The 22,387-nt window shown below is 47.4% G+C and overlaps 1 protein-coding gene across 3 annotated transcripts in view; it reads right to left on the bottom strand.

Moving 5' to 3' along the window:
- Positions 1 to 6,407: 6,407 nt before the first annotated feature.
- Positions 6,408 to 22,387, bottom strand: part of LOC120945537 (flavin-containing monooxygenase 5-like) — a 96,210-nt gene continuing 80,230 nt past the window's right edge. For all 3 annotated transcript variants that reach the window (XM_040359750.1, XM_040359749.1, XM_040359751.1), the window contains 2 exons: positions 14,321 to 14,393; positions 6,408 to 6,973 (listed from right to left, as the gene is read on the bottom strand). In XM_040359750.1, coding sequence (XP_040215684.1) covers positions 6,628 to 6,973; positions 14,321 to 14,393 — 419 coding nt within the window. In that variant the 3' untranslated portion in view covers positions 6,408 to 6,627. The remainder of the gene's footprint in view (positions 6,974 to 14,320; positions 14,394 to 22,387) is intronic.

Below are 22,387 nucleotides of genomic sequence, written 5' to 3'. Positions count from 1 at the left end.
ATCTATTAAATTTCACTATTTCATACGAGATTACGCTATGTTGCCTCCTCTCTCCTTCTCCATCTCCTTCCACCATTGATTTATACTGAGGGCAAGTTGTGTGCAACTATCGGTACTGTTCAACCTACATCGGTCGAGTCCGCCTTGGTTGATGATCGGGTTTATTGATCCATTGCCTATAAGGACGCTCCTGCCGTTCATATAAATTTTCACGCTCGTTTGACTCATAAGAGATTGACATTTCTTTGAGTCTACGCTCTCTGGTAAGCCTGCAATCCTATCGGTGGAGGGTTAGTCACGTTTATGTTATGAATCACTTCAAAGTTTGAGTTCCAGAACACGTGGTGGACTATCTATTCATTTATGTTTACATATAATTTGTCTATGGACTCACTTTTTCTCACATCTGTTTGTCACTGTGAGAGATCCTTATGTATTATATATACACTGTTTGCATACAGTGAGTGATCACTATTTATGTAAATTTTTGATACAATTATTTTGCTATTGTATTGTTTTGAGCGCTACACTTACACATCACACATGTTCAGTAATACCTCAGATTGCGAGTAACGCGGTTTACAAGCGTTTTCACAATACAAGCTATTATTTTTTTTTTAATCCTGACTCGGTTTTCAAGCATTGTCTCGCAAGACGAACAGGATTCAAGCTAATGGGGTGTGCAGTAACGCATTTGGCCAGAGGTGCGGGGTGCCAGTGACACTGGGAGCCGCTCAGAGATACTCGAAAACACTCCATCCCCTAGTGTCTCCGAGCCTCTCCGAGTGTTTCCGAGTGTCTCCGGCGCCCCCAACCTCTGGCCAAATTCGGTACTGCATACAATAGCAGTGGCTGTTGTACTGATTATCTGAGTTTCCATTATTTCCTATGGGGGAACTCGCTTTGATATACAAGTGCTTTGGTTTACAGGCATTCTTCTGGAACAGAATATGCTCGTAATCCAAAGTACCACTGTATATGAAACTGTAAATGCAGGTCAGATAAGAAGCTAAAACAGACACTGAGTTCAGATACAAAACTTTATTCTATGCAATTCTGAACAGTTACTACCCTACCTTATCAGGAAAGGTGTTACAGGTGAACAGTGGCATCAAGAAAGAGATGTCCCCATGTTGATGGGGACAAGGGCCTCATCCCCACAACCCTTGCCCAGTGGTTGTGGGGGTCTGCGGGCGGGGGGCTTATCAGAATCTGGAAGACCCCTTTAACAAAGGGGACCCCCAGATCCTGGCCCCCCCTATGTGAATTGGTAATGGGGTACATTGTACCCCTACCATTTCACAAATGAAGTGTAAATAGTTGTAAAAAAACACACACACTGTGGAAAAAAGTCCTTTATTAAAAAAAAAATTATAATCCAGCGGTGGTAATCCACTCTCGGTCCCGGCTCCCTGCTCCAACGTTGTTGGTATCCAGCAATGGGTGATTTCTTCTCCGGTCCAGCGATGAGAAGATCGTCCGGGATCCAGAGCGCAGCATCGCCGGCCGCCAGGGAAAATCTATATGTCAGAAGTTTTAGAGTAGCTTGTTTTTTTTCTAAATCAGCTCCATACTGACAAATACACAAACCTGTATTGATTAATTTCAGTAAATTATCATGCTATACTTTTTTATTTATTAGGGCTGTTACTGATTAAAACTTTCATGTTTGATTAATCGACTAATTTCGATTAATTATAACGCACATACATTTTTCAAAACACCACCATATATAGTCCCCACTGTAATATCCACAGACATCTCCCCACTGTAATATCCACAGACATCTCCCCACTGTAATATCCACAGACATCTCCCCACTGTAATATCCACAGACATCTCCCCCACTGTAATATCCACAGACATCTCCCCACTGTAATATCCACAGACATCTCCCCACTGTAATATCCACAGACATCTCCCCCACTGTAATATCCACAGACATCTCCCCCACTGTAATATCCACAGACATCTCACCACTGTAATATCCACAGACATCTCCCCCACTGTAATATTCACAGACATCTCCCCCACTGTAATATCCACAGACATCTCTCCCACTGTAATATCCACAGACATCTCCCCACTGTAATATCCACAGACATCTCCCCACTGTAATATTCACAGACATCTCCCCCACTGTAATCCACAAACATCTCCCCACTGTAATATCCACAGACATCTCCCCCACTGTAATATCCACAGACATCTCCCCACTGTAATATCCACAGACATCTCCCCCACTGTAATCCACAGACATCTCCCCACTGTAATATCCACAGACATCTCCCCCACTGTAATATCCACAGACATCTCCCCACTGTAATATACACAGACATCTCCCTCACTGTAATATCCACAGGCATCTCCCCCACTGTAATATCCACAGACATCTCCCCACTGTAATATCCACAGACATCTCCCCACTGTAATATTCACAGACATCTCCCCCACTGTAATCCACAGACATCTACCCACTGTAATCCACAGACATCTCCCCACTGGAATATGGTCCACATCTCCCCCACTGTATAGGAAGACTAGTGCTTGTTTAGTCTTACCAGAGAAGCTGGCCGAACACGAACAGTTGAGGACGGATGATGACGTCAGCGTGCCGCTCTAGGCTCACCTAGGCTGCCGCCTGGTGGACCAAGAAGGCCGCCACTCCGGGAACTAGCCGAAGCCGCAGCCTTTCCTATGGCAGAGGCAGCAGCGGAGCTCTGCAGGTCATGTGGTGTGCCAATCCGCATATGGTGACCCGTTCAGAGCACGGATCATTTATGATCCGTTGCACCACTAGTACCGATCAAAAGAATTTTGATTGATCAAAAAAATGTACGATTAATCGAGAAATTAATCTTTAATTACCACAGCCCTATTTTTTATACATTTTTTTTATGAATTAGTTTGGGCACAGAGATGCGTAAAACAACTACTACATGTTGCTATTGGTAAAACAGTTACATTTTCAATAATATAAGATTCAATTATCAATAATAAAAGATGGATTTCCACAATGCATGGTTTGTGTACAAAGGGCCAAATTCTCAAAAAAGCTGCCTAACTTAACTTTCAGCAGTTAAGTTACACTGACTTAAAATTTCTACCTAAGTGCCTGATCCACAAAGCACTTACCTAGAAATTACACGCCGTGTAACTTAAGTGCTTCCGTCGCAAGGCGGTCCTCCTCTCCGGGGGGCGTTTAAAATTTAAATGAGGCGGCTCCCGCGCCGGCCGTACTGCGCATGCGCGTGACGTAATTTTCCCGACGTGCAGCGCGCGAACGTAATTTACGCCGGGCTTTGTGGATTGCGACGGGACACTAAAGTTGCGACGGGTGAAAAAAAATATACGCGCCGGGAAAACAAATAAAAATAAAAAAAAATGACAGCGTCGCTCGGCATGCATTCCTGAGAGGGAGAACTCCATGCCAATTTTCAAAGAAAAAACCGGCATGGGTTCCCCCCCCCAGGAGCATACCAGGCCCTTAGGTCTGGTATGGGTTGTAAGGAGACCCCCCCTACGCCGAAAATTCGACGTAGGGGGCCCCCCTACAATCCATACCAGACCCGTATCCAAAGCACGCTACCCGGCCGGTCAGGAAAGGGAGTGGGGACGAGCGAGCGCCCCCCCTCCTGAGCCGTGCCAGGCCGCATGCCCTCAACATGGGGGGGTTGGGTGCTCTGGGGCAGGGGGGCACACTGCGGGCCCCCCCACCCCAGAGCACCCTGTCCCCATGTTGATGAGGACAGGACCTCTTCCCGACAACCCTTGCCGTTGGTTGTCGGGGTCTGCGGGCGGGGGCTTATCGGAATCTGGGAGTCCCCTCAAATAAGGGGGCCCCCAGATACCAGCCCCCTACCCTAAGTGAATGGATATGGGGTACATCGTACCCCTACCCATTCACCTGGAGGCAAAAAGTTAAAGTTATTAAACACACAACACAAGGGTTTTTAAAATAATTTATTAGTCTGCTCCGGAGGCCCCCCCTGTCTTCTTTATTTGCTCTAATACCAGGGGGGGCTTCTTCTTCCACTCTCCGGGGGTCTTCTCCGCTCTCCGGGGGGGGTTTCTTCTTCCGCTCTCCGGGGGGGGGGGGTCTTCTCCGCTCTCCGGGGGTCTTCTCCGCTCTCCGGAGGTCTTCTTCTATCTTCGCCGCTCTCAGCTGTTGACTCGGTGCACCCCGGTTCTTCTGCAGCTGTCCGGTGCCTTCTTCTTCAGCGCTGGCTGCCTGCTATCTTCGTGTGTTAGCTCAATTACTAACAGGCAGCCAGCGCGGTCTTCTGTGACGTCATCTTCTTCTCTTCTCTTCTTCTCCCTTCTTCCGATGTTGACACGTCGCCTCTTCTCACTGCAATGATGGAAGCGCGCCTTGCATCCCATTTATATAGGCATCACCGTCCCATCATGCTCCGGTAGGTACCCACGTGGTGGGTGCGTACCCACGTGCACCCACCACGTGGGTACCTATCGGAGCATGATGGGACGGTGATGCCTATATAAATGGGATGCAAGGCGCGCTTCCATCATTGCAGTGAGAAGAGGCGACGTGTCAACATCGGAAAAAGGGAGAAGAAGAACATGACGTCACAGAAGACCGCGCTGGCTGCCTGCTAGTAATTGAGCTAACACACGAAGATAGCAGGCAGCCAGCGCTGAAGAAGAAGGCACCGGACAGCTGGAGAAGAACCGGGGTGCGCCGAGTCAACAGCGGAGAGCGGCGAAGATAGAAGAAGACCCCCGGAGAGCGGAGAAGACCCCCCCGGAGAGCGGAGAAGACCCCCCCGGAGAGCGGAAGAAGAAGCCCCCCCCGGAGAGCGGAGAAGACCCCCCCGGAGAGTGGAAGAAGCCCCCCCTGGTATTAGAGCTAAAGAAGACAGGGGGGGCCTCCGGAGCAGACTAATAAATTATTTTAAAAACCCTTGTGTTGTGTGTTTAATAACTTTAATTTTTTGCCTCCAGGTGAATGGGTAGGGGTACGATGTACCCCATATCCATTCACTTAGGGTGGGGGGCCGGTATTTGGGGGCCCCCTTATTTGAGGGGACTCCCAGATTCCGATAAGCCCCCGCCCGCAGACCCCGACAACCAACGGCAAGGGTTGTCGGGAAGAGGTCCTGTCCTCATCAACATGGGGACAGGGTGCTCTGGGGTGGGGGGGCCCGCAGTGCGCCCCCCTGCCCCAGAGCACCCAACCCCCCCATGTTGAGGGCATGCGGCCTGGCACGGCTCAGGAGGGGGGGCGCTCGCTCGTCCCCACTCCCATTCCTGACCGGCCGGGTAGCGTGCTTTGGATACGGGTCTGGTATGGATTGTAGGGGGACCCCCTACGTCGAATTTTCGGCGTAGGGGGGGTCTCCTTACAACCCATACCAGACCTAAGGGCCTGGTATGCTCCTGGGGGGGGAACCCATGCCGGTTTTGATTTTACAAATTGCCGTGGAGTTCTCCCTCAGGAATGCATACCAAATGCCGTCGCTTGAATGGGCCTTTACAAGGTGTGACTAATTTTACACATTGTAAAACCAGCCCTAGTTTTGCGCAAGCAAATCGGAACTTACGCAGAAATCACAATGCTGAAAAGCGTTGTGGATCTGCTTAAGTCCTCATTTGCATACTCAAAGCTGCATTTCAATGAGAAATGCCCCCAGCGGCGGATGCGGTACTGCATCCTAAGATCTGACCGTGTAAGTGTCTTACACATGTCAGATTTTCTGCCTAACTTTGGAAAAAGCCTTTTGAGGATCGTTTCCAAAGTTAGGCACAGACTGAACAGCAGTTCCGCCTGCGTATCTCTTTTGAGAATTTGGCCCAATAAGAACAGGGTTTGCTTTGTTTGCTATGGGTTATTGAGGATTTATTGTTTTCCTATATATTTATTTCTTGCATTAGCAGGGCAGAAGATGATATCCCTAAAAGGAATACATTTGCCATGTAAAGTTTTGATGATCAGCATATTTGTCATGTTTGTGAAATGCAATTTCCGAAAGAATTTTAAAGGCCAGCAAATGTAAATGACAAGCTGGTTTACAGGAAAAGTGGGGCATTCATGGCTTAAGCATGTAGTACTTACCACAGCTAAATATATTTAAAATAACTGAGGTATTGTGAGGTCAGTAGTTACTAACACACAGCTGACGTCTTGTCCAGATACCACATAGAAGAATGCTGTTAATTGTCACCTTTATGTCTGTTTTAGTTTAAAATGGAGGTTAACACATACCAGTAGGTTACAGAACAAAGAGATAAATAATACCAGAAATCGACTTTATTTTTGTACAACAATAGAAATTTACTTAAATGTAAATGTTGTAAGTGCCTCTTTCTCATATAGAACATTTTAACAGAACCTTTTAAGATTTCCAGACTCCTTAATGCAAATCGAAATCAAGACAAAAGCCTTTAAATACAATACAGTGTTACCTTGTTTATTACTAATGTTCACGCTCCGGTATCAGCATTATTCACCTGTGTCCTTGTACAATATTTATTTATTTTGCTTTTTTTTACTTGCATATCATTTCATATACTTTCATATGCATATCTGTTAATAACTCAAAGGAAAAGTATACACTTTCTATATACAGCAAAAAACTTGAATGTTTAAATCAAAAGCTAGATATATACTTAATAGTAAAACATAAAAATGGCCAAGATAATCACAATTGCACCCACTATTAGCATTTTTGGAAAAGACGCATCTTGGGTAGAATTTTTAAGAGTGCGGGTCTTTGTCGGCTTTATAATGCGATTCCACTGTGTCATGATGGCATTTTTGGCACCGCTCCACCTTCCTGGCCCCATAAGTCGAAACTGGTAAGGTGTACAGGGACCAAACAGCACTTGAAAGCCCAAGCTTGGATCTGTAGCAAAGAGACGCAGCAGATCTGGCTTCACTCCAAGAAGTGTGGCCAGTTCATCCATATATTCCACATAGTCCACTTGTATTGTATGACGCTGGCTTGGCACATAGCTTAAAAATAGGAATACATAATTTGTTATATAATTATTTGTTTTGCATTTCCGTTCTACTACAAACTGTATAATTATTCATAAACTTTGTTAAAATTAATCATTTTCCTAAATACAGTGCAATTAGGGAAATACTTATGCAAGGCCAAGTAATATTTCACAGAAAAAAATTGTGTCTCAGAATTTTTGACCATAGACACACCTCAAGGAGGGATACACATACAGTACAAAATGACTTGACATATGTAATACTATATATTACCATTTTATGATCTAACAGAAAAACTCATAAAAAACATTTGAAAATCATGAAAAAACATTAGGGCCATTTACTGTGTACAATTTACCACTTGCCGCCCGCCCTATTGCAAAAAGACGTTGGCAAAGTGGTTTCAATATCCTGACTGGACGTCATATGACGTCCTCAGGATATTGAGTCGCTGATAGAGACTCTTTACCACGTGATCAGCCGTGTCCAATCACGGCTGATCACGATGTAAACAAGAAAAGCTGGTTATCAGCTTTTCCTCTGTCAGACGCGAGTAGAGGAGAGCCGATCGGCTGCTCCTCTGACAGGGGGGGTTTGTGCTGATCAATTATCAATTATGTGGTCCCTTCAAATCTTCAGCTTCCTGACATGCGGCTCCTGATGTCACTTCCCTCAGCGCCTCTGCTCGCTACTGCTCCTGGGAGATGTGTGTCATAATTTCCCAGGAGTCAGTGGACAGCGCAGAGGGCTTCACAATGCCAATGCCATCACAATGGGGCGCTTCTGACGACGCCACCTGTTGTAAACAACGTGTGGAGTTTATGGCGCTGATACTGTCATACTGCACGTGCGCGAGAACGGGCGGTGCAATAACATTTTTCTTATGATCCAATACATTTCCCTTGTGGTCCAATATTCTTTATGTCCACATTATAATATTTATCTTTCTTTTTATATACAGTTATGCATTTTAGTAATAATAATGTAGGGTTTAATTTAGGAAATGTATAGCTTACTTCTCTTCATTTATATGGTGTAATTGGCTGCCTTTTAGCCCATATATTTTATCGCCTTTTAGACTTTACGTTTATGTGACATTATAAAAATTATAACAATTATTTTGTATCAAAACATTATTTATTTTTTGGCTTTTAAATATGTGTATGTCTATGTTGGCACAATGAACGTCCTATTTTCAAGAGATTTTCTAGTTTTGGTATATGTACAGGTATCAGCCATTGACTCTTCTCGCTGATCTATCTGGGATGCTGGACAGCTCTATTGGACAATCCTGCCTGATCCATTGGACAACCCTGCCTTGTGTCTTGATTGCTGTTGAACCTTGACCTCCTTGCTCCTCCCATGAAAGTCATAAATAAAAGCCTTGGCTCTGCACTTCCTGTCGCCAGATTGTGGTCTGATCCTGCATACTACTTGAGCTACTTCTATTGCTGTTTGGAAGCGACTTGTGACCCCTGACTACGAGACTCTCCTCCTGGATCAACCTTGGTTTGTGACCTTGACTATGAAACTCACTCCTGCACCAAACTTGGCTTGTAACCCTGACACTGATCATCGTTCTAGCGATTCAGACTTTCCTATCTCTCGCAGATCTGAGAACTGAGCTTACCTGACGTTGTCAGCCATTGGTCTCCACTCATTACAGGTATTCTTCTAACAACAGGCATGTTGATGCCTTTGATTTCTGTTCTATCTATTTTTTGCACATTTATTGAAAAATACTGTATAAAGTTAAGCACTTTTGTGCTAAAAATATTCATGAAAAATGCACATTAGGAAGGGCTACTCTGAGAGAATTAATGATGGAAAAAGATTTGTGAGTTGTTGTAGCTTGCAGACTTAGCAATGCCTAACTGCAGCTAACAAATCTAGCAGAATACTCTCATGCATTAAAAAGGGCATACGTTCACAGGGTATATCAATAAATCTACCCCTTTTTAAAACACTGGTTCAGCTTGATCTTGAGTATGCTGTTTAGTTTTGGTCACCAAGCCACAGGAAGGATGTCCTTGAACTAAAGTCCAGCGAACGGCAACAAAAACAATTATAAAGATTACACGTGTTCACTCTGAAGGAGGGGCACTCAAAAGGGAACATGATATATGAAGACGTGGATACAATTTGAGACACAAAAGGTGGTTTAATATTAAATTGTATATTCTTTACTGTCTCTTTGCTGTTGGAGCAGTGAAAACGTGGAACTCCTTCTTTACTAGAGACTTTTGGACATTTATTATGTTGCTAAATGGAACTCAGAAGCTCTGCAACTATCTTGTTTTATCCTTTTGTTGAGATTTTTTTCTCTGCTTTTGTCATATATAATGTATCCGTCTCATAACTTACCTGTTCAAATTATTTTGAAAATAAAATATTTTGTAAAAGAAAACATGGAACTCCCTTTCCCAGGTATTTGTATCAGTCAAGTCAAGATTGTAGATAGATAAAAAAAAAAAATAGATGTTTTCATCTGTAATCACTGTGTACTTGGGCATGGAATATTTTAGAGACTTTGGCCCGGATTCACAGACATCGGTGCATATTTATGCCGCCGTAGCGCATCTTCTTTACGCTATGCCGACGCAGCGCAGAGAGGCAAGCATGGAATTCAGGAAGCCAGTGCTCACAAAGCTGCGTCGGCGTGGCATGGATTTCAAAGGCGCAGACCGGCGTAGGTGGAAGTGGGTGTGACCCCATGAAAATGAAGGTCCGAGCGTGGTGCAATGTTTTACGCCCGGCTTATCATGAACGGCGCATGCGCCGTGATGTGGTTGTATGCCCAGCACCCCTATGCGCATGCTCACAACTACACCGGCGCAACTTCCTTAGATACGCCGGCCCACCGGCTTACGCCGAGCACATAAATACGCCGAGCCATACGCCCGTCCAGCGCAAAAGTACACCAGTTTGCTTGTTTTCCCCCTGGAGCGCAGTACTTTTGCAGAGCCATGTCTGATGCTGAGGTAGATAGGGAGAGGAGGAAGAAAAACTTCTCACCAGAAGAGAGGGCGATCCTGACCTCTGCAATAGCGCAGTATGATGCCTACCTCCATGGCGCACAGCAAGGCACGGAAGACTGAGATCTACCAGAAGATCACCCTGGAGGTCAATGCCCTTGGGCATGAGACTAGGACCTCTAAGGACATTATAAAAAAAATTAATAACATGAGACAGCGGGTCAGAGAGAAGCTGGCCAAGGTGAGGAGGCACCTCAGGGGCACGGAAGGCGGACCTGCTTCATCTCTGAGATTGACAGCTGAGGAGGAGGTGATCGCCAGCTGTCTGGAGCAGGAGCAGGTGGAGGGCCTGGAGGGCTTTGACTCCAGTGAGCAGGACTTGAGGACAGGTAAGTGTGTTTTATCCCCCATCAGGTGTGTAGCATGTGAGGGGGTGGAAGGGAATATGTGACAAGTGTGTGGGTCCACCAACATGTGAATGCTTTGTGTCATCCACAGATGTGCTGGAGGGAGCTGGGCCGTCGTCTGCCGGGGTCCGACCCACGCCATCCCCGGAACATCTGCCTCAGCCTGACCCCCTGGGAAGCCATGAGACAGCGGTGGAGGGGAGTGCCCACACCTCTTCTCTAGAGGTAGTTGAGGAGGAGCTGGTGGATCTCCACCAGGAGGAATGCCTCTATTTTGAGGAGGCTTCCACCTTCCCCGGACCCTCACAGACCTCCACCCCATCCAGGGGAACCCCCTCCAGGGCTACCCCATCCAGGGGAACCCCCTCCAGGGCTACCCAATCCAGGGGAACCCCCTCCCGGGCTACCCCGTCCAGATAGACACATGCCTCTCCATCCCCCAAGAAGGCATTGAGGAAGACCAGGGGTGTACCCGAATCCCTCCAAGAAGGGCTGGAGAGGGAGCAGGCAAGGCAGACACTCCACATGGGTGCTCTAGCCTGTGACCTGCACCGTGTGGCAGACAGCCTGGCCTCCTCAGCCAAGACCCAGGCTGATTGCACAGTGGCTGTGCAGGGCACCGCAGCCGCTATGCAGCAGTGCCTCACACAGCAGGCTGAGCAGACCAGCTCGATCTCTGACTGCCTGCAGGATGTGAGCGCAAACTGCGCTGCCATGGTGACCAAGCCCAGACCCTTGAGGCCATGCGTCACCACATGGTGGCAGGGGGTCCCTCACCATCTGGGGACCATGGCTCGAATGTGCAGGCCAGCCTTGAGTGTCATACCAGGGCAATTGGGGAGCTGCAGGCCACAGCAGCAGGCCTTGTGGCGGAGCCTGGGAGTGGCTGTACAGGCCAACACTGCTGCCATCGAGGCAGAGGGAAGGCAGAACAGGCGCCTCCAGCGGCAGACCACCACCCGCCAGCTGCGGATGCAGGTGGATACTAACTCTGTCCTCACCCGCATTGCCGTTGCGTTGGAGGGCATGCAGCCAACATCTGCCAGGAGTGACAGACCAGGGGATGAACCTCCTCCTGATGCCCCACCCAAGGCTCCCCCCAGACAATTGAGGAGCCGTACCCGTGGCACCAGGCCTGGCCCACGAGAGGGCAAATGACTGCTCTCTGTTTTCTTTGTTGCTCCGAGTATAAGCTTTATTTTATTTTTTTGGACGTGCACAGAAGTATGTGCCGTCCTCCTGTAAGGGCATGATCCCTATTTTATTTTTATTTTTTGTCACTGCACACGGTGAGGGGTGCAGAAGTGGTGCCCGGACACCCGTTTGCAGGGGCAGTGTTTGCCCGGTGCTGCTACAGTGTGACTGGTGTGTGAGTGTGTGTATGTGTGGGTGACATTCCTGCCAGCAAGGCGTGTCACCTTGGATCATCAGGGAGAGGTTATCCCCACGACCGTGTGAATGTGGTATGAATGGACAGCAACATCATTGAGGCCTTGGCGTGGCGTTGCTGCTCCCAAGTCCTGCACGGTGGACTTGGGCTAAACCAATGTGAGGTGGATGTGGTGTGTGTGTGAGCTAGGGACCACAGTGGTGCTCAATGGACTCTGGCTTTGAGAACAAACTTCCTTCCAGGCAACAGTGTTTTGAAAAGCAGATTTCTGCAGCACTGTAGCAGAAATGCAATGTGATTTAGTGAAAGAAAATCAGAGCCCTATCGGGGAGCTTAAAACAGCTCTCCTCACTTCCATTCTTTGAGGCTGTTTTTCTTCAGCTGGAACAGGGGCCTTAGTCAAGGTAGGGGGAATCATGAACGGTTTCAATTACCAATCAATATTGGCACAAAACCTTAAAGGGGTTGTAAAGGTAATGCAAGGCTTTTTCCCTGGTGTGGAGAAAGCCTTTTGAGGGGGGAGGGGGCGAGCAGGAGTGTCAGGACGCCCACTAACACACAGCTCCTTTCTCTATCTGCAAAGTAGAGAGCGTCCTGACCCTCCTGCTCGCCCCCTCAAGAGGCTTTCTCCACACCAGGGAGAAAGCCTCGCATTACTGTGTGTTGTTACAGACAGAAGAACAGGAAGTGAGGATTTCTCAGAAGAAATAAGGACATTTAAAAGCAAAATCGAAGGATGAGGTAAGTGAAGGAGGACTGCACAAAGGTTTACCCTTACAACCCCTTTAAGGCTTCTGCTAGAAAGCTGAACATGAAGAGGAACTTCACCTTTTAGCATGACAACGACCCAAAGCATACATCCAAATCAACAAAGAAATGGCTTCACCAGAAGAAGAGTAAAGTTTTCGAATGGCCCAGCCAGAGCCCAGACCTGAATCTGATTGAATATCTGATTGGTTATCTGAAGAGGGCTGTGCACAGAAGATGCCCTCACAATTTGACAGATCTGGAGTGTTTTTGCAAAGAAGAGTGGGCAAGATGTGCCATGCGTGCATGCGTGCATTGTCCGTGTGCCATGATGAATGTGTGTGTTTAACGTGCAAAGATACGTTCCACGAGGCCACTCCTGACTGCTGTTCCCTCAGCAGACGGGGTAGCCTCGGGCACGGGGGGTCGTAGTGCCACATGTGTGCAATCAATGGCCCAGACGGTGCGTGGGAATCCGGCAATTCTGTAGAAATCCTGCATTGCCTTCTGCCGCAGATGCTCATGGGTGGGTTTGATGATGTGGTGGGACATGCGTGTGAGGATTGCAGGGACAACCTGGTGCACGCATCTGCTCATGGTGGATTGTGATATCCCAGACACGACTCCACTTGTACGTTGGAAAGATCCACTGGTGAGGAAATGCAGTGTTGCCAGTACCTTGACTAGTGGCTGCACTGGCTGGTGATTTCATCATGCAGGGCTGTGGCTAATTCCAGGATGGCATCAGGGCTGAATCTGAAGATGCGATACACCTCCGATTCCCCCATGCCAAAGACGTTCATGCGCGTTCGGTATATCCTCTCCCGTGCCCTCCTCCGTGCCTGTGGACGCAGTAGTGCTATGACCATGGCTGCCCCTGGCATCAGGGCCGCCATCAGGCGGGTACAGGTAGTACACCTGTAAGGGGTCCGGAGGTCCCCAGGGGCCCGGATGGCAACCCCCTTTTTTTATTTTCTTTCTAAAAAAAAAAAAAATATTTTTATATTATCTTATTTATTTTTTTCTTTTTAGTTCTGAGGTCCCGGATGGCTACCCCCCTTTTTTTATATTTTTCTTTATTTCTTCTTTCTCAATTCTTCTCAATTCGCGACAGCACCCCCCCCCCCCCCCAGGCCCATGCCTGAAGCTGTGTAAGGGGCCCCATAATTCCTGATGGCGGCCCTGCCTGGCATGTTGGCATACAGATGTGTTGTCCTTCAAGTTTGTTTGCTGAGCTCGTCCATTACGGTGATGCTGCAGCTGCTGTCCAGCTGACCTGTGCACGTCTGGTGCTAAGTTACACCTCCTTTATGGGGAATAACTTTAGGCCGGACGTACAACTTACGCGCACCGCGCATAGCCTGCACCGGGCGCACATACGTTCGTGAATCGCCGTATCTCCCTCATTTGCATATTTGAATAGATAATAAATGGGAGCGCCACATGCGTCCAGCGTAAATATGCGCCCACGCTACGCCGGCATAGGCAAGTTACGTCGGTCGGATGAAGCCTATTTTCAGGCGTATCTAGTTTTGTGGGCACGGCACACAGATACGACAGCGCATATTTGCACTTACGTAACTATGGAAAGCAACTGAATAAACAGAAAATTATACAGACTTTGTATACTTAGATAGAGTTTATGGATTGCTCATGAATTAACAGAGGTTAGCAAACCCTTTTCATCACAATTTCTCACACATTTTTTCTCAAGCAGCAGGGTCCAGTCCTACCTTTTGTACTAGTTTTTAGGTATTTTGTACCAAAGAATAAATTACAAATTGTATTTGAAGGTTGTTTTTGTTTAGAATGTTTCAAATATACAACCTGAATCACTCACCGATGATCCATTTTGAATTTTTTCTTGCCAATATCAAACGCCATAGCTTCTTTGTCAGGTAGTTTGACCAAACCTGTAGAGTCAAAATAAGTGATAAAGTTATTATGCACTTCTATTGTAATAAAATAATGTATAGATTTGTGTGCTAAAACCATGAGAAACTCTCCTAACTTATTTACAAGGTAGTGTCATTAAGTCTGCAGTACTGTTGCCAATCAACAAACTGAAAATGAAATGTAAAATACACTATACAGCAGGTTTCTCAACCTTTTAGGCTTGGAGGAACCCATGGCAAAAAGTGTGAGGTCTCTGGGGAACCACTGAAAATTAGTTTACACCTACAGCTTACGGAACATTGGTGTGATTAGATATACCAACAATTATTTTTAGAAATCGCATTAAAGGGGTTGTAAAGGTAAAAAAATAAAAAATAAATCCTAAATAGCTTCCTTTACCTTAGTGCAGTCCTCCTTCACTTACCTCATCCTTTGATTTTGCTTTTAAATGTCTTTATCTCTTCTGAGAAATCCTCACTTCCTGTTCTTCTGGCTGTAACTCCACACAGTAATGCAAGGCTTTCTCCCTGGTGTGGAGAGTTTTGTGCTCACCCCCTCCCTTAGACTACAGGAGAGTCAGGAAGCTCTCTACGTTGCAGATAGAGAAAGGAGCTGTGTGTTAGTGGGCACCCTGACTCTCCTGTAGTCCAAGGGAGGGGCGAGCACGACACTCCATACCAGGGAGAAAGCCTTGCATTACTGTGGTGAGTTACAGATATAAGAACAGGAAGTGAGGATTTCTCAGAAGAAATAAGGACATTTAAAAGCAAAATGGAAGGATGAGGTAAGTGAAGGAGGACTGCACTAAGGTAAAGGAAGCTATTTAGGAAAAAAAATTGTACCTTTACAACCCCTTTAAATTATAGAATCAATATTAAAACATACATACCGTATTTATCGGCGTATACCGCGCACTTTTTTGCCCTTAAAATCAGGGCAAAATCGTGGGTGCGCGATTTACGCCGATACCCGCTTCCCGCGCCGTGTTTGAACCACTGCGCCGACATATACCGAGCGCAGTACACTCGGGTATACTCGGGCAGGCTCGGCTCCTCTCGCGGTCACGTCCTGTGCATCCTGTATGTCCTTTACGCGAGAGGAGCCGAGCCTGCCCGAGTATACCCGAGTGTACTGCGCTCGGTATATGTCGGCGGAGTGGTTCAAACACAGTGCGGGAAGCGGGGTTCGGCTGAAGAACACAGCGGGGAGGACACCACGATGGCCGCAGAAGAACGCCGGACCGGACAAGGCCGCTGATGGACGCGATGGACGCCGGGCAAGACACTGACGAGGGGCATCCAAACTGTAAGTATTTATTTTTTTCCAGGAACTTTTCTTCTAGGTTGGGGGTGCGCGCTATACGCCGGGTGCGTTATAGGAAGATAAATACGGTATTTATTGTCAAATTTGTGTTTGCTTTTTCCTGCACAGATGCTCAATTTTGGGTCAAACTTGAGATAAGCAGTGTACAGGGGGTTTGCAGGGTGGCATACAGGGGGTCAGGGGTACACAATACATGGGGGAAGGAGGGCCCACTCCATGAGAGCAGGGCACATTATGTGGGAGCAGGGCACATTACAAGGGAGAAGGGCACATTACGTAGGAACAGGGCACTTTACGTGGAAGCAAGGCATATTACATGGTAGAAGGGCACTTTACAAGGGAGCAGGGCACATTAAATAGGATCACAGCACACAGCAGGGCACATTACATGGGATCACAGCACACAGCAGGGCAAAATACATGGGATCAGGGCACTTTATGTGGGAGCAGGGCACATTATGTGGAAGCAGGACACTTTACATGGGAGCAGGGCACATAGCAGGGCACAATACATGGGAGTAGGGCACTTTACGTGGCAGCAGGGCACATTACGTGGGAGCAGGGCACATTATGTGGGAGCAGGGAACATTACACGAGAGCAGGGAACATTACACGAGAGCAGGGAACATTACATAGGAGCAGGGCACTTTACATGGGAGCATTGGTCTCCTTCATATGCAGAGCTAAGCAGGAAATTGGTTGGGATGGTGCTGGCTGTGGAGTGCTGTTCCCTTTCAGCCCCTCCTCCCCTCCTGTATATCCCATGTGATTTCACATACAACTACCTGGGATGGACAAAAGGAGAGAAAGGGTTGGCGGAGAACAGCACTCCATAGTCAACACGATCACAGCTGTTTGCCTAAGTAGCTCTGCATGTATCAGCAGTGGGGATGTGACCTACCCATCAGCTGCCTGTGACTGACAGGTAGATTGTGACAGAACCCCTGGGGACCTCTTGTGGAACTTTAGTTGAGAAACCCTGCTGTACAGTATAAGAAAAGGTAAAAAAAAGAAAGAAAGAAAACAGCTTTGTATCTTTATTGTCCATAATAACTTCTGATCTCATTGGTTGCTTTGAGCTACCCATATACTTCTTTAACTCCTTTTCAAATATGATATTAGATAAAGGGGGATTTTAACTTGTAAACCTGCTTAGAACATCTAAACATTGTATATATTTTCTTAGCAAAGATTCTGGAGAATGAAATGGCGGTTATTCCAATATTTTATGTCACACGTTATATGCGCAGCAGTCTTTCAAACACATTTTTTTAGGAAAAAATAAACTTTTTCTTAAATAAAAAATTAAGAAAACAGTACAGTTAGCCTAATTTTTTTGTATATTGTGAAAGAGGATATTACACCGAGTAAATAGATGCCAAACATGTTACAGTTGAAAATTGCACACACTGGGGAATGGCGACAAACGATGGTACCTCACTATTTATTTTATTTGAATAAACATTTTTTACATTGTCCCTTTATTTTTTTCTATTAACTTTATTGCTACCACAACGGATGAACAACACCCCCCCCCCCCCCCCTTGTGACAGCATGGGCTGTGACAGGTTTTTTTTGGAGAGATCTGGGGTCTACCCCCTGATCTCTCCATTGGCCTCCAATGCAGCCGATCAGACACAGATCAGTCTGAGTGGCTTCTTTACTAGTTGGTAATTGGCCAGTAAATATAAAGCCAAAATCAGGAATAGGGATGAGCTTCGAGTTTGAATCGAACATGAGTTTGACTCGAACATCGGCTGTTCGCCAAATTTCAAACATTATGGGCCGTTCGTGCCAAATTCGAGTGGCGCGTCACGGCCCATAATGCACTGCATCATCGCAGTGCATTGCTGGCTATTCACTTGTGTATTTATTTATTTATTTATGTACATTTAGATTGAGCAGCATTTTTTCTTTTGTTTTCACTCACTGTGTTCACTTGGAGGCGCAAGAGCCCGTTACATTATATTATATTGCTTTGACCAATCACAGCGCCTTTGGCCAATCATGGCTCAGGGATTAGGTACACGCCCCATACTATATAAGGCCGCCTGCGCGTCTGCCTTGTGTAGTGTGTTGCGGCAGCGGAGAGATAGAGAGAGAGAGTGGGTCATTTCATTTCAGTTAGCTAGATTGAGCAGGCAGTTGATTCAGTTAGATCAGTATATTTAGTATATATATGCATTGCAGGCTTTGTGTGTGTATATATATATATATATATATATATATATATATATATATACATACATACATTATATATATATATATTAAGTGTACAGTTTAGCTAGATCTCACTGCAGAGTGTTCCTGTTATTCTCTTCCTAATAATACTACAGGCAGGCAGTTGATTCAGGTAGCTGCAGTCTAGTCAGTCATTGTACTGTCTCCTGGGCACAGTGTGCAGCTAAACCTCACTGCAGAGTGTTCCTGTTCTCTTTCTAATAATACTACAGGCAGGCAGTTGATTCAGGTAGCTGCAGTCTATTCAGTCAGTGTTCTGTATTCTGGGCACAGTGTGCAGCTAGTCAGGCAGTTGATTCAGGTACCTGCAGTCTATTCAGTGAGTGTACTGTATGCTGACCACAGTGTGCAGCTAGTCAGGAGGTGATTCAGGTAGCTGCAGTCTATTCAGTCAGTGTACTGTATGCTGGGCACAGTTTGCAGCTAAACCTTACTGCAGAGTGTTCCTGTTCTCTTCCTAATAATACTACAGGCAGTTGATTCAGGTAGCTGCAGTCAATTCCGTCAGTGTACTCTATGTTGGGCACAGTGTGCAGCTAAACCTCACTGCAGACAATTCCTGTTTTCTTCCTAATAATACTACAGGCAAGCAGTTGATTCAGGTAGCTGCAGTCTATTCAGTCAGTGTACTGTATACTGGGCACAGTGTGCAGCTAGTCAGGCAGTTGACTCAGATACCTGCAATCCATTCAGTGAGTGTACTGTATGCTGGGCACAGTGTGAAGCTAGTCAGGCAATTGATTCAGGTAGCTGCAGTCTATTCAGTCAGTGTACTGTATGCTGGGCACAGTGTGCAGCTAAACGTCACTGCAGACAATTCCTGTTTTCTTCCTAATAATACTACAGGCAGGCAGTTGATTCAGGTAGCTGCAGCCTATTAAGTCAGTGTATTGTATGCTGTGCACAGTGCGCAGCTAAACCTCACTGCAAGTGTTCCCGTTTTCTTCCTAATAATACTATAGGCAGGCAGTTGATTCAGGTAGCTGCAGTCTAGTCAGTCATTGTACTGTCTCCTGGGCACAGTGTGCAGCTAAACCTCACTGCAAAGTGTTCCTGTTCTCTTTCTAATAATACTACAGGCAGGCAGTTGATTCAGTTAGCTGCAGTATATTATATATATATATATATATATATATATATATATATATATATATATATATATATACACATCCCAGCTTTGTGCAGCTACATCCCACTGCAGGCCATTCCTTGTGTACCTATTCCAATACATCAAATACAGTATGTCTGGAAGGCCAACAAGGAGAGGCAGACACTCACAGGCCACTAAAAGAGGGCAAGCAGACTCTGTCTAGAGGCAATGGTGCTGGTCGTGGACATGGTGCATCCTCAGCACGTGGCCGTGGGGCACACTTGTCCTTTTTTCTGGCAGCTGGCTGTGTTGAGCCGCAACATGCAGAAGAGTTGGTAGAGTGGATGACCAAGCCGTCCTCATCCTCCTCATCCTCTGTCACCCAGGCTCAAAGTACCTTGGCTGCCAATGCAGGTGCCAAAGCAGCCTATTCCATCGGCTCAAGGTCATCATCAGTTACTCCTTCCCTAGCCCCACCATCATCCAGGGAGGAGTCCACCGAACTGTTATACCACAGTGTCGGGTACATGCTGCAGGAGGATGCGCAGCGTTTTGAAGGCTTCGATGATGGTACCCAGCTTGAGGAAAGCAGTTACGTGAGCCCAGAGAGAGGGGGTGCCCAAGAAGGACAACAAACTGGCAGTCATGTTCCCCCAGCTGCAGCATACTGCCAGATTTGCTCCAGTTACGAGGAGGGAAGGGATGATGAGGTCACTGACTCTACGTTGGTACCTAATAGGAGAGAGGAGGAGGAGGAGGCACATCTCCAATGAGGCAGGATGCCCTCTAGGAGCCAGCTTAAGGGCAGCCAACTGGCTGCATCACACCGCAGAGCTCCGCATGTGCAGGGCGCTGCTGACCCTGCACGTTTTTCCAAAAGTTCTTTGGTGTGGGCTTTTTTCAGACGTGTGCAGCAGATCGCACCGTTGCTATTTGCAACATATGTCTGAAGCGTATCAAGCATGGCCAAAACACCAACCGCTTGGGCACCACATGCTTGACCAGACATATGTCGACCTGCCATGCAGTCCGTTGGCAAGCGTCCATAAAAGTCCCACACCAAAGAACAAAGCGGACATCGCCTTGCTCCTCGTCAGCTGGGATCTCCAACCGCACTATACCTCCAGTCCTCTCAGAAACCTGCACTGAGAGGAATAAAGGTGTAGGATTAGGTGTTCCACTGCCAAGTACTTGCGGGAAACTTGCTATCGGCACCACCAATGTCCGATTGTAGCAGGCAAATTTCCCTACCCCAGTTGCTAAACCGGTGAAAGAAATTCGCTCCCAGCCATCCACATGCCCAGTGGTTGAATGCTAGCTTGGCTAAATTGCTAGCACTCCAACTGCTGCCTTTTCAGCTGTTAGACTCTGCCCCCTTTCGTGAGTTTGTGGAATGTGCGGTACCTCAGTGGCAGGTTCCCAAACGCCACTTTTTTTTCACGGAAGGCGATTCCGGCTCTCTACCGGCATGTGGAAGGCAATGTCTTTGCCTCGCTGTACAGGGTGGTCAGCGGGAAGGTGCATATTACCGCTGACTCATGGTCCAGAAGGCATGGACAGGGACATTACCTAGCTTTCACGGCACACTGGGTGACTCTACTGGCAGCTGGGAAGGATGCAGGACAGGGTGCAGTAGTGTTGGAGGTTGTTCCGCTTCCATGCCTCCAAAATGCTACTAGTGGTGATTCTGACAAACCTCTCTCCTCCACCCCCAACTCTTCTTCTTCCTCCATGGCCTCTTTCTGTGCTGATTTGTCCTCGGAAACAGCGGTGCTTCGTAGGCATTCAAGGGGTTAAGCAAGCATGCAGGCACAAAGATTCCATGCGGTGCTTGAGTTGGTGTACTTGGGAGACAGGAGCCACACTGGGGCAGAGATTCTGTCAGCTCTGCAGGGGCAGGCTCAGAGGTGGTTGACACCATGCCAGCTTCAGCCAGGAATGGTGGTTTGCGACAATGGCACCAACCTCCTCTCGGCCCTCCAACAGGGACACCTGACCCATGTGCCCTGTTTGGCTCACGTCCTTACCTCGATGGTGCAGTGGTTCTTGGGTAGGTACCCGGGCTTACAGGATCTCCTGAGGCAGGCCAGAAAGGTTTGTGTGCATTTCCGCCGGTCATATAATGCCTGTGCTTAGCTGGCTGACCTCCAAAAGGAATTTAACCTGCCCAAGAACCGCCTAATCTGTAACATGCACACCAGGTGGACCTCAACGTACACACAGCAGAGGGCCATCAATAAGTACCTGTGCGACTATGGCACCAGGACAGGGTCAGGGGAGCTTGGCTTTTTTGCCACGCCAGCGGGTCATGATCAGGGATGCATGCACTGTCCTGTCACCATTTGAGGAGGCCACGAGGATGGTGAGCAATGACAGTGCATGCATCAGTGATACTGTCCCTCTTGTCCACCTGTTGGAGCACACGCTGCGTGGAATAATGGACAGGGCACTTGAGGCAGAACAGAGGGAGGAAGAGCAGGACTTCCTTACCTCTCAAGGCCCCCTTTATCCAGACAGTGTTCCTGCGGGCCCACCAATCACACAGGAAGAGGAGGAGGAGGATTGTGTCAGCATGGAGGTGGAGCCTAGCACTCAGCATCAGCAGCAGTCTTTAAGGGATCATTTACAGTCCCCAGAAACCCATGGACTTGTACGTGGCTGGGACGAGGTGGCTGCTGATCATGTCGTCCTTAGTGACCCAGAGGACTCCGGATCGAATGCCTCAGCAAACCTACGCTGCATGGTCTCCATGATCCTACAAAGGCTGCGATAGGATCCTCAGATTTGTGGTATCAAGGAGAGGGATCATTAGTGGCTGGCAACCCTCCTTGATCCACATTACAAGGGTAAGGTCGAGGACCCTATCCAGCCGTCGCAGAGGGAGCAAAGGATGAAACACCTCCAGGAGGCCTTGCAGAAAAGTTTGTGCAATGCGTTTCCAGGGCCTAGGAGGTTACAAATTCCTGGTCCTGGACAACATGTTGCTGAGGCTTCGGTCAGTCACAGAAGGAACGGTGGAGAAGGTGGCCTCCTGACCGATGCGTTCAGACGATTTTTTAGTCCGCAGCGCCAAGGTATGATCAGTTCCAGCAACCATCGCTGGTGTCTGATGTACATGATGCAGGAATACCTGGGGGCAAGATCAGACTTGGACACCTTTCCCACCAAAAATCCTGAGGATGGATCACTGGCCAGAGCTTGCACAGTATACAATTGAGCTACTGGCCTGTCCTGCATCCAGCGTTCTTTTGGAATGCACATTCAGTGCTGCTGGAGGCTCTGTAAGGCTGAGTACTCACGGCAGGACATGTCCGATGAAAACGGTCTGCAGACCGTTTCCATCGGACATGTCTGGCC

This window comes from Rana temporaria, chromosome 7, assembly GCF_905171775.1.
Source record: "Rana temporaria chromosome 7, aRanTem1.1, whole genome shotgun sequence".
NCBI classification, from domain to species: domain Eukaryota; kingdom Metazoa; phylum Chordata; class Amphibia; order Anura; family Ranidae; genus Rana; species Rana temporaria.
The sequence above is the reverse complement of the archived record's forward strand: the minus strand, read 5'-3'. Positions and strand labels throughout refer to the sequence as shown.